Genomic DNA, 12,466 nt, shown 5'->3' on the forward strand with positions numbered 1-12,466 from the left:
GGGGCGATGACAAGGAGACTGGATGATCAGAGTAGTCCCTGAGGGAGCTTCTACTTCTATGTCTCTGCCACTCAACTGAACCTGTGACCTTAGAAGAGTTAAGGAACTTTTCAACGCTTGGGTCTGTAAACCGGACAGGGAACGCAGTGCTCACAGCACACTTGGCGAACGTCCTGGGCTCAAGCAGAGCGTCGCACTGTCCCTTTACTGGTGAACGTGCATGATGGTAAACGTCGAGGGCTCCTTACGAGGCCACCCTAGGGGGTAGAGGGCTGCTCCAACCTCCAAACCCTGTCGCAGGAGGCAATATCCTAGAGGCCAGGATTCTCCTGTCAATGGGAGCTGGGGGTGGGGGGCGGGGCGGTACGTGTGAAGCAGGGGGTTGACCCAACTCTCCGAGTCACCCTAAGAAGCCAGGCGGGCAGAAGTAGCTGGTCCAGCCTCAGCCTCAGCCCCGCCCTTGGTCCCGCCCTCCCGGAACCGGCGCCCCCATTGGTGGCGTCTGGCGGCGCTGCCGCTGTTATTTTTCGAATATATAAGGAGGTGGAGGTGGCAGCTGCCCAGCTCCGCGTCCTTCCCTCCCTTCCTCCCCACATCCCTCTCCTCACTCCCAGGCCCATTGCTCTTCCTCCCTCCTTCCCCTCCCTCCTTCCCCTCACCCTAGGCTCACTCTCGGAGCCGAGCCAGCTGGGTCGGCGTCTGCTGGCCGCTGTGCTGTGGCCCTCTAGATAGCTTTTGCCCTCCCCGCCACGATGGAGGTACCCCCGCAGAAGTCTGCGCCGGGCTCAGCTCTCAGTCCTGCCCGCGTGCTGGGTGGCATTCAGCGGCAGCGCCACCTCTCAGGCTTTGAGTTTGAGTCCGATGGCTTCCTGGGGTCTCCGGAGTCTACAGCTTCCTCCTCTCCGGTTACCACTCTTACCCAGACTATGCACAACCTCGCTGGGCTCGGCAGGTAGGATGCCCCAAGGGGGCTGGGTGTGGTGGTGGTGGTGGTGGAATGGGAGGCCCGGACCAGGAGAGACTAGGCACCAGAGCCTAGAAGTGCAGAACTCCAACCCCTTTAGCCTTGTTTCAGCGACGTGGGAGGAGTGTGCTCTATGCGACTTACACCCTAGAGATGACCGTGGAAGGATCATTTACCTCATTGTGCTTCCTGCACACTATCCTTAGGCAGAGGATCGTGAGGTTGGCATAGAAGTGGGTCTTAAAAGGTTGTGCCCTGCTCTTTGAAAGCACCCAGTATCTCCCAAACTCCCCTAAGGCTTAAACTAACAAAAGACTGGCCACCTCCTTAACGTGCCTGTGGGGTCCCAGGTGGGTGGTCCAGCTGCACTAGAGAGCCAGGTCTTGCTTAGCCTTTGCCTCCAGGAAAACGCTGGATAAGTGAAAATGTGACAAGCAGGAGAAGGGTCTACAGAGCTTCTGGGCTGTCTGCTGCCCATCCTCCTCACTCTTCCAGACCCTTAGGAGGGTCTTTCCTGAACCAGGCAAACCAGAGAAGACCCCCCTCAGGCCTCAGTGGAATGAAAATCTTTGACCTGAGATACAGGCTAGTCCTAGGATCACCTCTCCGTGATAATGGGCCCTTCATAGTTAGGGAATACATGGGAGCATGGACCCACCAGCTTTCAAATCCAACAGCCATTTCTTTTTCTCCTCCTCTGTGCCTCTTCTCCTTTCCTAGTGAGACCCCAAAAACTCAAGTAGGAAGCCTGTCGTTCCAGAACAGGCTGGCAGACCTATCCCTGTCCAGGCGCACCTCTGAGTGCTCCCTGTCATCTGAGTCCTCAGAATCTTCTGATGCAGGTAAGGTCCAGGGCCCCTAGCAGGGGTCCCACACCACCACCACCACCACCACCACCAGAGATCAGGGAACTTCCTGGACCTTCTAAATTCTCTGCCCATCAGATCACCGTCCTTTCCACAGCCTGATGGGCCCAGAGTCTTTTCCCACCTTGCCTTCAAAACTATGAAGAAAACAAACCTCTGGTGGGGCTTACCACCCAACCTAAACTGGGAGCCTAAGGAAGGATGGCTCTTGGTAGGAGATGGTATCTTACCTATCCGAAACCTAGCGGTGAAGCCACTAAACTACAGCTCCACCCAGAAGGCACTCAGTACCAAAAGTCGGCCCTGGTGGAACATTCTCTTAAGCTGTAACTTTTCTCCTTAGGAAACCGTTTTCAAATACTTAGGAAGCGTTGTACTTAACAAACAAAAACAAAACAAAAAAGTGTAGATACCTTTTCCATAGTAAGTAGAGAATGTAGCCCTGTGTCCTTGGGGGGCAATGTCCCATGCTTAGGGTTCATAAGGAAGTTTTGTTTCATTAAAGTGTGTCTTGATCTTAAGTAGAAAGAGGTTTCTCCTTGGGGAGAAGGTAAGCAGGGAGGGCTGCTGCTGGCAAGCCAAGGTTCTGTCCCACCAGGTCTCTGCATGGACTCCCCCAGCCCCGTGGACCCGCAGATGGCAGAGCGCACGTGAGTGGGGAAGGGAGGGGTCCCACCACAGAGGGCTTGGTACCTGCCTTTAAGGACTGATCTTTCTTTTTTACTTTTAACTATGTGTTATATGTTTCTCTACATGGGGATGTGTGTGTGTAAACGTGTGGTCCTATAAAGGCCAGAGAGGAACCCTTGGGACTGGAATTCCAGGTTGCTGTGAGTTGCCATATGTGGGTGCTGGGTACTGAACTCAGGTCTCTGCAAGAATAACAAATGTTCTTAAGTCACTGAGCCACTCAGTCACTCTCTCCAGCCCCCCAGTATCCTGCTTTCTTACAGGGAAACCAAATAATCAGCAGGCTCCACAGGCTCCCCATTGTGAGGGGTTGGTTTCTCCCTAAGCCTTGAGAACTGGCTCCCTATTTAGAGAAGGGCCAGATATCATAGAAGCCAGATGAACATGGGCTCAGGACCAGAGGTCACAGGAGCAATGGCCTCTGGGAAAGTACACCCCAGTATTCGCTATCACTGTCATTTGGAAAAACAATGTCCCTCGTGTTCCCATTTTTCTTTTTCCCCTGTACACATTCTTCGTGCATGTGAAGGTTTTTCCAACGTAAAAATATGGTCCTTCTGGGTGTGGTGGCCCATATCTGTAATCCCAGCACTCAGGAACCTCAGACGGAAAGATAGGCAGCTCAAGGCCAATATGGTAAGATCAGATCTCAAGACCGAGGCCAGGCAAAAATCGCGTTTGCAGGCTGGCCAGACTGGATTGCCTCAGCAGCAGCTCCCAGTCCTTAGTGACGCTTGATGCTTTTCACCAGGCTCTTTGCCCTGGGGAGTGGAGAGAGAAAGCTCTTCCTTGGCTGTACGGCACAGTAGAGCCCTCTAGAGCACACCTGTTCCCATCCAGCTGCTGGAGTAGCTGTCAGTCATTAGGAGGGACAGCTGGGCACTGCCAGCCAGAGCTTCTGGCTTCGGGTGGCCGTTACTGTCTCCTCCTGATGCCTTTGATCAGACTGTGCTGGTCTCGGGGTTTATTCACAAACAGGAAACCGAGAATTGGGTGGGGATGGGAGGAGTGTAGGTTGTTTTTTTTTTTATTTTTGGTGACAATACAGATCTCTCACCCCTAAGACTCTGCTACAAATTGTACACTGGCCTCTCTGAAGGCCACTAAGAGCCTCTCTAGTCTGCACTTACTTTTGACTACTTACGGTTTCTCAGAAAGAAGCTGGTCTCTCTCTCTTTCTCTCTCTCTCTCTCTCTCTCTCTCTCTCTCTCTCTCTCTCTCTCTCTNTGTGTGTGTGTGTGTGTGTGTGTGTGTGTGTATGTAAGCTCCACACGACAGGTGCTCCAGCCACATTGGAAGGCAGGGCCTGTATGTAGAAGCTGATGCTTCAGCTTCAAATGGAACATCTGTTGGAATTCCTTGCCGGCTGGCCTCTTCTAAGACAGAAGGAAGGGGTGGAACAGAGGTTGGGTCTTAGAAAATTCCATAGGAGGGAGGAAAGAATGTAACCCTGGATACTGGTCGCTCAAGGGTCTGCTGGGCTGATCCAGAAAGACAGACACCAAAGCAGCCCCTGTCCTGGAGGGAGCCAGGCCAGTTTTTTCCTAGCAAAAAGGGAAACCCAGCATTGCTGGCATCCACCCCCAGGGTCACCCACATTACAGGGTACCTTTATTCTGTTGTCATGGGATGGATCAATGCTTTTCGTGGTGGCCATATGGCCCCACTAAGGTAATTTGCATACAGGTGGAAAGCCTGTGCTAGTGTGTGCAGGCTGGCGAGACTGTTGCCTTGGTGATATCTTAATGACCCTGTGACCTGCCCCAGCTGTCTCCATCACTGCCTTTCTCTGGGCCTGCTTTTCATTCAAGGCAGTCCTTACAATCCCAAGCTGCCTCAAACCTTTCCTCCTTGGTCCCTGGTCCCACCAACAGTGTGCCCTTTTCCATTCTCCCCTCCCCTAGCCTGGCCATTAGCCCTTGTCCTTGTCCTTATTGCTGGCCCTTTGGGGATGGGCCTGGCTTGGGCCTGAGGCTTGGGGTAGATGTTGGGCTACAGGAGAAATGGGTCATTTCTGCTCTCTTCTAGGTTTGAACAGGCCATTCAGGCAGCCAGTCGGGTCATTCAAAAGTGAGTCTTTCCATCCTTCCCTAACCTCTTCTGCTGTCTCATGCAATGCAGATGCCCTGGGTGTGAGGAAATCCTGCCTGCTTTAAGTCGCTGCCCCCCCCCCCCGCGCCCCTGCCATTGCATAGCTCTGAACCGTTTTTTGTTTATTTGTTTGCAGTGAGCAGTTTACCATAAAACGCTTCCGATCCTTACCAGTGAGTGTCCTCTAAGGCCTGACAGGGAGCTTAGGCATCCTGGCCGGCATGGACATCATGGGGGTACCTGAGAGAGGTGTTTGAAATAGCCAGGCATTCCTGGACCAGTTGGGGGAGGTCGGGTTTCATCTGGTGGGCTGCGGAGTCGGAGCAGGGTAGCAGAAGGTAACATTCCTGGGTGATACCCAGAATGCAGCCTTTAGTAATTACTGCCCTGTCTGGTTCCCTAGGTGAGGCTGCTGGAACACAGCCCTGTGCTACAGAACATCACCAACTCCCGAGCACTGGACAGCTGGAAGAAAACTGAAGCAGGCTACCGAGCCACCACCGCCAGTAGCCCTGGGGAGGACAAAGAGAATGTGCGCTTCCAGAGACCAAGATGGAGGAACTCCAGGGAGAGAAGGGTACCCTCAGTTTATCCTGATATTTCCTCTCCAATCTTGCCCACAGGATGGATATATCTTCAAGATGCCACAGAAGCTCCCTCACGCCAGCCCTGCCCAAGCTTTGGCAGAATGGGCCAGCCGCAGACAGGCCTTTACTCAGAGGCCCAGCTCAGCCCCTGACTTGATGGTACATAAGGAAAATAAGGCCAAGAGACAGCTCTGGGGAGAGGTGGTGGCTGGAAAGATGGCTCAGTGGTTAAAAGCACTGGTTGCTCTTCCAGGGGACCTGGTTCAATTCCCAGCACCCAACCCACCTTACAACCCTCTATAATACCAGTCCCAGAGGACCTAACACCCTCTTCTGGCTTCTGTAGGCACTATTTGGAAATGGTACACAGACATATGTGCAGGCAAAATACCTGTATACATAAAATAAAGTAAAAAATAAATTTATCTGGGTGTGGTGGTGTCTACCTTTAATCCCTTCACTTGGGAGGCAGAAGCAAGGGAATTTTTGAGTTCAAGGATAGCCTGACCCTACAGAGTGAGTTCTAGGACAGCCAAGGCTACACAGAGAAACCCTGTCTCAGAAAAAATAAAATCAAACAAACAAACAAATAAATAAATATAAAAGCTATAAATAAATAGCTGGGCGGTGGTGGCGCACGCCTTTAATCCCAGGACTTGGGAGGAGGCAGGCGTATTTCTGAGTTCGAGGCCAGCCTGGTCTACAAAGTGAGTTCCAGGACAGCCAGGGCTATACAGAGAAACCCTGTCTCAAAAAAAAAAAAAAAAAAAAAACCTATAAATATATATCATTTACTTATATATAAATATGTTCATATATTTATAATATAAAATAATTTTAAGATATAAATAACTAAAAGCTAAAAATTTTTAAAGAGGTAGTGGGAGAAGAAAAGGGTGGTCTAGATTCCTTCCTCATCAACCACCCAGGTACTAGAGGAGACTTATCCTCAGAAGGAGTGACAGGTCCCCACCTGAGTATTCTGTGCTTGTTGTCATTTGGACAGTGTCTTACCACTGAGTGGAAGATGGAAGTAGAGGAGCTGAGCCCTGTGGCACAGTCTTCTTCTTCCTTGACTCCTGTTGAAAGGGCTTCTGAAGAAGATGACGGATTTGTGGACATCCTGGAGAGTGATTTAAAGGTAAACAGCCTTGGTCCACAAGGCCCCTACTCGCTCCCCGTTTGGATGGCCTAGACTATCAGCAAGACTACAACCTCATCCAATGCCAGAAGAATTTGAGGGAACTGATATTAACCAATCAGAAGACCAGGTGGGCTGGTGCTATGAAGGAATGGAGGCTGGGAATGACAAAGGTACTTCTCCTGGCTCAGGGCAAGCCCCAGCAGCAGCACCAGCAGCAGCAACAGCAGCTGGTGTCCGTGCAGCTCTTTGGGGTGGACGGTGCTGCCATAAGTCAACAGTGCTGGGGACAGCCTATTGTTTCTGGGAGAATAAGCAAGAGAAGACTCTCCGCGGTTAACCCATGCTTGTGTTTGTGATTCGTCCTTACTGCTTTGACCTCAGGATGACGAGAAGGTCCCCGCAGGCATGGAGAACCTCATTAGTGCCCCACTGGTCAAAAAGCTGGATAAGGAAGAGGAGCAGGTGAGGCCCGGTAGCGCTCCCTTGGAGATTAGGGGACGTGGGGTGGAGGGACCAGGTGCTCTGACTCCCACCATGTTACTCTTGCCAGGATCTCATCATGTTCAGCAAGTGCCAGCGGCTCTTCCGCTCCCCATCCATGCCATGCAGTGTGATCCGACCCATCCTCAAGAGGCTAGAGCGGCCCCAGGACAGGGATGTGCCCGTCCAGAGCAAGCGCAGGAAAAGTGTGACACCCCTGGAAGAGCAGCAGCTTGAAGAACCAGTTAGTTCCTTCCTCCGTGGGCTGGGCTGTCACTGCTCACCTGGGGGTGGGTTTGGGCTGAAGATGCTCTGGGTATACTCTCTCGGCTAGATGTGTAGCAGTGGGTAGTGGGCAGGTAGTAGTTTAGGTGGCAGGGAAAGAAGGTCTCAACCAAATAGCGCTCAGAGACAGTGTTTTCCCTGACCCTGGCCTCCGTCTGCCTCGCTTTCCAGAAGGCCCGTGTCTTTCGCTCAAAGTCGCTGTGTCATGAGATTGAGAGCATCCTGGATAGTGACCACCGTGGACTGATCGGAGATTACTCTAAGGTAGCATTCTAGGACCGCAGGAGGCTTCTGTTTTATCTGCTCTGGACCCGTAGTGCAGGAGTTATCTGTCCCCAGAGGTCCCCTCTTCCCTCTGTATCTTTCCGTTCTTGTTCCTATGCAGACTCTTCCTCTGGCTCCCCTTCTGATGCCACCTCAAATCTGTCCAGGCATCTGCCATATCTCAGCCTTGACAAACATTTCCAAATGAATCTCTGGTATGCAATCTCCTGCCTCAGCCCCTGGCTTTCAAACCCAAGAGCAGGAAACAAGAAAGTCTAGGGCTTTTCCTTCCTCTTTTACCCTCAGAAGGTTCTTTCCCTGGGCACAGGCCCTCAGAGGTTCCACTCAGAGCTGAACCTAAAGGTCAAAGCTGGTGTTGCCTCTGTCCTTCCAACCTTCGCCCCTTGCTGCGTTTCCTTTCCCTGACTCTGACTCATGCTCTCCTTCAGGCCTTCCTCCTGCAGACTGTGGATGGCAAACACCAAGACCTCAAGTACATCTCACCAGAAACTGTAAGCAGGGTTGAGCCACTCTCCAGGTGCATTGGGGACCATCTTTTTTGGCTCTTGTCTTCCCCTGGGGATGGGCTGCATGCACAGACCATCAGAAGACAGAGGGGAAACCTTGGCTACCAGCCTCACCTGCTGGCACCAACTCTGATGGCCTCCTACAGATGGTGGCCCTGTTGACAGGCAAGTTCAGCAACATCGTGGAAAAATTTGTCATTGTGGACTGCAGATACCCCTATGAGTATGAAGGCGGGCATATCAAGGTGAGACGGATGCTGGTAAGGCCAGACCCTCCATTCAGACTCCTTGCCAAGAAGATGAATAGTAACCTTCCATGGTGAATTTCCCATGGGGAGGACTCTGCACAGCAAGAAGTGGGGTTGCTTACCTGGGAACTGAACAAGAAGGGGCGTGGTCCAGGCTACAGCTTGACCCCCAGATCCTCTGACAGAATGCTGTGAACCTGCCCCTGGAACGGGATGCCGAGACCTTTCTGCTGCAGCGTCCCATCATGCCTTGTAGCCTGGACAAGAGAATCATCCTCATTTTCCACTGTGAATTCTCATCTGAGCGTGGACCACGAATGTGAGTCCTAGCTCTGTCCCGCCCTTGTGGTCAGTGGTCAGTCGGCACCCACCCTAGGCTTTCTCTGCCTGCTACTGAGTGCTAGAGCATCTCGCTGCATGTGATAGTTTGGAGCCGAGCTTAACTCTCCTGCCGTAGACAACACATCTTACCATTGTCTTCTTTCTGTCCACATCATCGGACCATCTTTTGGCCATGACTGCAAAATTGGTGCCAAGTCTAGTAGCATCCTTAAAATCTGAGGACACAGTTTAAGCCACACTCTCAGTGACACTCAAGCACTTGGTATCCTGTTCCCGTGCTGGCGACCACTGGGGTCCGTTACCTTTCTTCAGCATTCTTTCCTCTGCCTATGCATTCATGATCTTTTCTGGTTATTCCTCTGCCTCCTGGTCCAGGGTAGCCACCAGCTCCGCCTGGCAGCTGTTAGCATCTGTCTCAGTGGGCCAGAATCTCTTTCCCATTCCTTGTACAGGGACCTCATCTCTCCTGCACTCCCCTCTGCTCTGGGGTTCCAGCTTTCTCATCTGGTTCCTGCTGGGCAATGGACCACTTTTCCATCCTTCTGTTCCTCCCTTCCTGTTCTCCCTTGAGTCCTTACTACATCTGGTCCAAGAGACTGGAGTATGTGTGGTTTTTTCCTAGATCTTTCACATATATTAGGTAAGCACTCTTACCAGTGAGGGTTATCCCCAGTCCCTCTCACTACCTTTTATTATTTGTTTGTTTGTTTGTTTATTATGGTATGCATGTGGAAGCCAGAGGATGACTTTAAAGAATCAGTTTTCTTCTGCCGCATTTACAGGAGTTTTGGGGATTGAGCCCAGGTTGCCAGGGTTATTCAGCAAGTGCTTTTACCTGCTGACCCATCTCACTGCTCCCTACCCCCCTTTTAAAGAAGTTTATTTTGGTCCAGGCAGAGGTGGTAGTGGTGCACACCTTTAATCGCAGCCCTTGGGAGGCAGATTTCTGTGTTCAAGGCCAGCCTGGTCTAGAGAGCAAGTTCCAGGACAGCCAGGGCTACACAGAGAAACCTTATCTTGAAAAGAAAAGACTATATGAAAACACTTTGCCTATATGTATGTGTGTACTCCATATGCATGCTTGGTGCCTACAGACATCAGAAGAGAGTCTTGGATCTCCTAGAGCTGGTGTCAGATATGATTGTGAGCCACCATATCGGTGCTGGGAATTGACCCTACAGTCTTTGCAAGAGCCACAAATGTTCTTAACTACTGATACGTCTCTTCAGCCCTTAGCCCTTAAAAATTGTGTGTGTGTGTGTGTGTGTGTGTGTGTGTGTGGTATACATGGATGTGGTACATACATGTGTGCATATAAGTACATGCATGCAGAGAGCCAGAGTAGGCTCTCTTATACATCCTGCTGTATACTCTCCACCTAATTCCCTTGAGACAGGGATTCTCACTTGGACTTGTGACTGTCAGCCTAACTCCAAACAATCCTCCTGGTTTTATCCCCTATCCCCAGTGCTGGGGTTACAGGCTTTTTGTCATGCTGGGGATTTAAACTCAGGTCCTCATGTCTACTCAGCAGGAGCTCTTACCCACTGAGCCATCTCCCACCCTTACCTTTTATTTTGAGACAGGGCTTCCTAAAATCCAAGCTGGCCTTAAGCTCTTTTTTGTAGCTCAGGCAGGTCTTGAACCTATAATCCCTCTGCCTCAGAATTCTATGTAGCTAGGATTACAGGCTTGTACCACCAGGCCAGGCTCTTGAGTGGACCTTGACTGTGTCACCTCTCTTGCTTCCTCTTTCCTGGGACGTGTCATAGAGTGCTGTGACAGAGGTTATGAAACAGCTTTCCAGAAACAGCGGCCACTCCTGGTTTACCTCTGCCTTCACCCAAGTGCCCTCTACCCAGTAGAGTGCCGAGTAGGTGACATTCCTGAGCTGAGGAGGCCGTGCACTTGGAAGGCTCTTAAAGCAGTGTGTACAGAGCGTGGCCTCTTCCTGACATGTGGCCTGCCCTGAACTTCCTCTCATGCCGCTCCAGGTGCCGCTTCATCAGGGAACGGGACCGTGCAGCTAACGACTACCCCAGCCTGTACTACCCGGAGATGTACATCCTCAAAGGCGGCTACAAGGAGTTCTTCCCACAGCATCCGGTACCATGGGTGGGATGGCCACAGCTCTCCTGGCATGGACTGTAGGTCCAACTAGGGTCCAACTAGGCTTTAGGCCCTACCCCCACCCCCACCCAGCCCCCAGAACTTCCTCTTTCTCCCATACTGATGGGCTCCCCTCATCTTCCCATCCTCTAGAACTTTTGTGAGCCCCAGGACTACCGACCCATGAACCACGAGGCTTTCAAGGATGAGCTGAGGAACTTCCGCCTCAAGACGCGCAGCTGGGCTGGGGAACGGAGCCGGAGGGAACTCTGCAGCAGGCTGCAAGACCAGTGACAGAGGAGCCAGCCCCAGTCCTGCTGCCATCCTTACCTCGTGAGGCTTGGGAGCCAGTGGGTCCCATGGGCCTGTGAGGCCACCTACCTGCTAGAGGCCTCAGGTGCTATAGGGGGTTGGGGCATGGTGTGGTGTCGCATCTGTCTGCCCCTGTCCTCAATTCTCCTGTCTCACTCCACTTGTTTTCTGTACCTTGGTACTGGTCCCATCTTAAAGAGCTGAACCTGAGGGTGGCTGCCAGCTGAGGAGAAGTCTGTTGTGTTCAGTGGGAGTCCTTTTACAGTCTTTTTCCCTTGTTTGTGTTAGCTCTTTGTCTTCCTGCTTTCTGGGGAGAGCCTCAGCCTGTTAGGGTGGCACAGTAGCTTCTTGCGTGGCCTGGATGCAGGATGCTAATCTGCTGCCCGGGGCTGTATCTGCTCCACTCTCCTGGCCTCTGCATAGACTTATGCTCTCCATTGGAAGCATTAAGTGGTTTCTCTTCTGCTGTAGTCTTCCCTGTAGCTTTCATTTTTGTCTGTCTGCCTTAGCGTGTCTCAGGACACACTGAGAGCTGGGGAGGCCTCCTTGTACAGCTTGGGGCTAGAGATTCAAATATCACTTACTCCTTAGGCCTGGCTTTTGTTGGCCCAGAAAGGGATCTTCTCCTTTAAGGTCCCCAGGGCTAGAGCGAAGGCCTGACTCAGGAGCCTCTGGGAGCCCCATCCTCGCGACTGTGAACCCCAGAGTCTCACTGGTCAGCACTTGCTGCTGGGCAGTGGACCAGTCACCAAGCTTCACTGTTTGATCCTTCTCTGCCTTTCCCTGTCCTCCTTTCCGTATCTGGCCCAGAAGACCTCTTGTATGCGTGGTTTTTCCGTGTTGGACTAGTGACTTGAGTCTAAGCCCTTTGTTGCATGGTCGTGGATGCACAGTGCCTTATATGTATGTATGCACACAAGAAGTATTTTGGTAAGCATGATGGCCTACGGCAGAAGTGTATGTGTGCGTGTGAACAAAGTTGTTAGACTTAGCGTTTGGAAATATTAAAGAAGCATTGTCATGGGAAAAAAAAAAACCAACAACCTCTGGGTTCATAATCTACATATGCTGGAAGGCCCCAGTGAGTCCTCTGTTGGGGCCTTGGTTCAATAAAGCACTGAGCAAGTTGAATGAATAATCTGTTTGTTATGCGGAGCCACTGACAAGACCATGGCAGACTGGAAGGTGGGATGGGGGTAAAGACAGACCAGTGGATGTGGGAAGACCTTCTGGGGGAGGGGCCTTACACTTCATGCTCTCTTCTGAAGTTTTTTGTGCTCTCTCTGGTTTTTTGAAATAGAGGAAGGGTCCTCTCCCTATGTAGCTCAGACTGGTGTCAGACTGGTGTCAGACTGGTGTTAGACTGGTGTCAGGCTGGTGTCAGACTGGTGTCTGCTGTCTTGACCTTCTTGATACTTGGGTTGTAATCATGCACCTCCGCTCCTAGCTGTTGAGTCTCATGCATGACTCTCCTGCTAGGGCTTTGGATCTCCTCCCTCTCCTCCTCCCTCTCCTCCTCCCTCTCCTCCTCCCTCCCCTCCTCCCTCCCCTCCCCTC

General features: G+C 51.8%; 1 protein-coding gene across 2 annotated transcripts; it reads left to right on the forward strand.

Annotated features, from left to right (window-relative positions):
- Positions 1–519: 519 nt before the first annotated feature.
- Cdc25b (cell division cycle 25B) lies at positions 520–12,058 on the forward strand. Of its 2 annotated transcripts, XM_021192881.1 has the most exons (16): positions 520–952; positions 1,685–1,806; positions 2,429–2,480; positions 4,549–4,590; positions 4,748–4,784; positions 5,015–5,143; positions 5,235–5,357; positions 6,205–6,339; positions 6,724–6,804; positions 6,893–7,066; positions 7,279–7,371; positions 7,821–7,883; positions 8,045–8,143; positions 8,332–8,465; positions 10,483–10,594; positions 10,751–12,058. In XM_021192881.1, the coding sequence occupies exons 1-16, from the start codon at positions 753–755 to the stop codon at positions 10,889–10,891; spliced, it is 1,737 nt and encodes a 578-aa protein (XP_021048540.1). In that variant the 5' UTR covers positions 520–752; the 3' UTR covers positions 10,892–12,058. The 2 variants fall into 2 exon arrangements, with proteins under 2 accessions (XP_021048540.1, XP_021048542.1); XM_021192883.1 differs by lacking the exon at positions 5,235–5,357 and having other exon boundaries at positions 5,015–5,188; positions 10,751–12,040.
- The last annotated feature ends 408 nt before the right edge of the window (positions 12,059–12,466 follow it).

This window comes from Mus pahari, chromosome 3 (genome assembly GCF_900095145.1).
Source record: "Mus pahari chromosome 3, PAHARI_EIJ_v1.1, whole genome shotgun sequence".
Classification (NCBI taxonomy): Eukaryota; Metazoa; Chordata; class Mammalia; order Rodentia; family Muridae; genus Mus; species Mus pahari.

What these genes read in the sequence shown, in the direction of transcription:
- Cdc25b (XM_021192881.1), top strand. Translation starts at nt 753, where the DNA reads ATGGAGGTACCCCCGCAGAAGTCTGCGCCGGGCTCAGCTCTCAGTCCT. An exon ending in TCCTGGAGAGTGATTTAAAG is followed by an intron (nt 6,340 to 6,723) that starts GTAAACAGCCTT and finishes CTTTGACCTCAG; the next exon opens with GATGACGAGAAGGTCCCCGC. An exon ending in TGGATAAGGAAGAGGAGCAG is followed by an intron (nt 6,805 to 6,892) that starts GTGAGGCCCGGT and finishes TACTCTTGCCAG; the next exon opens with GATCTCATCATGTTCAGCAA.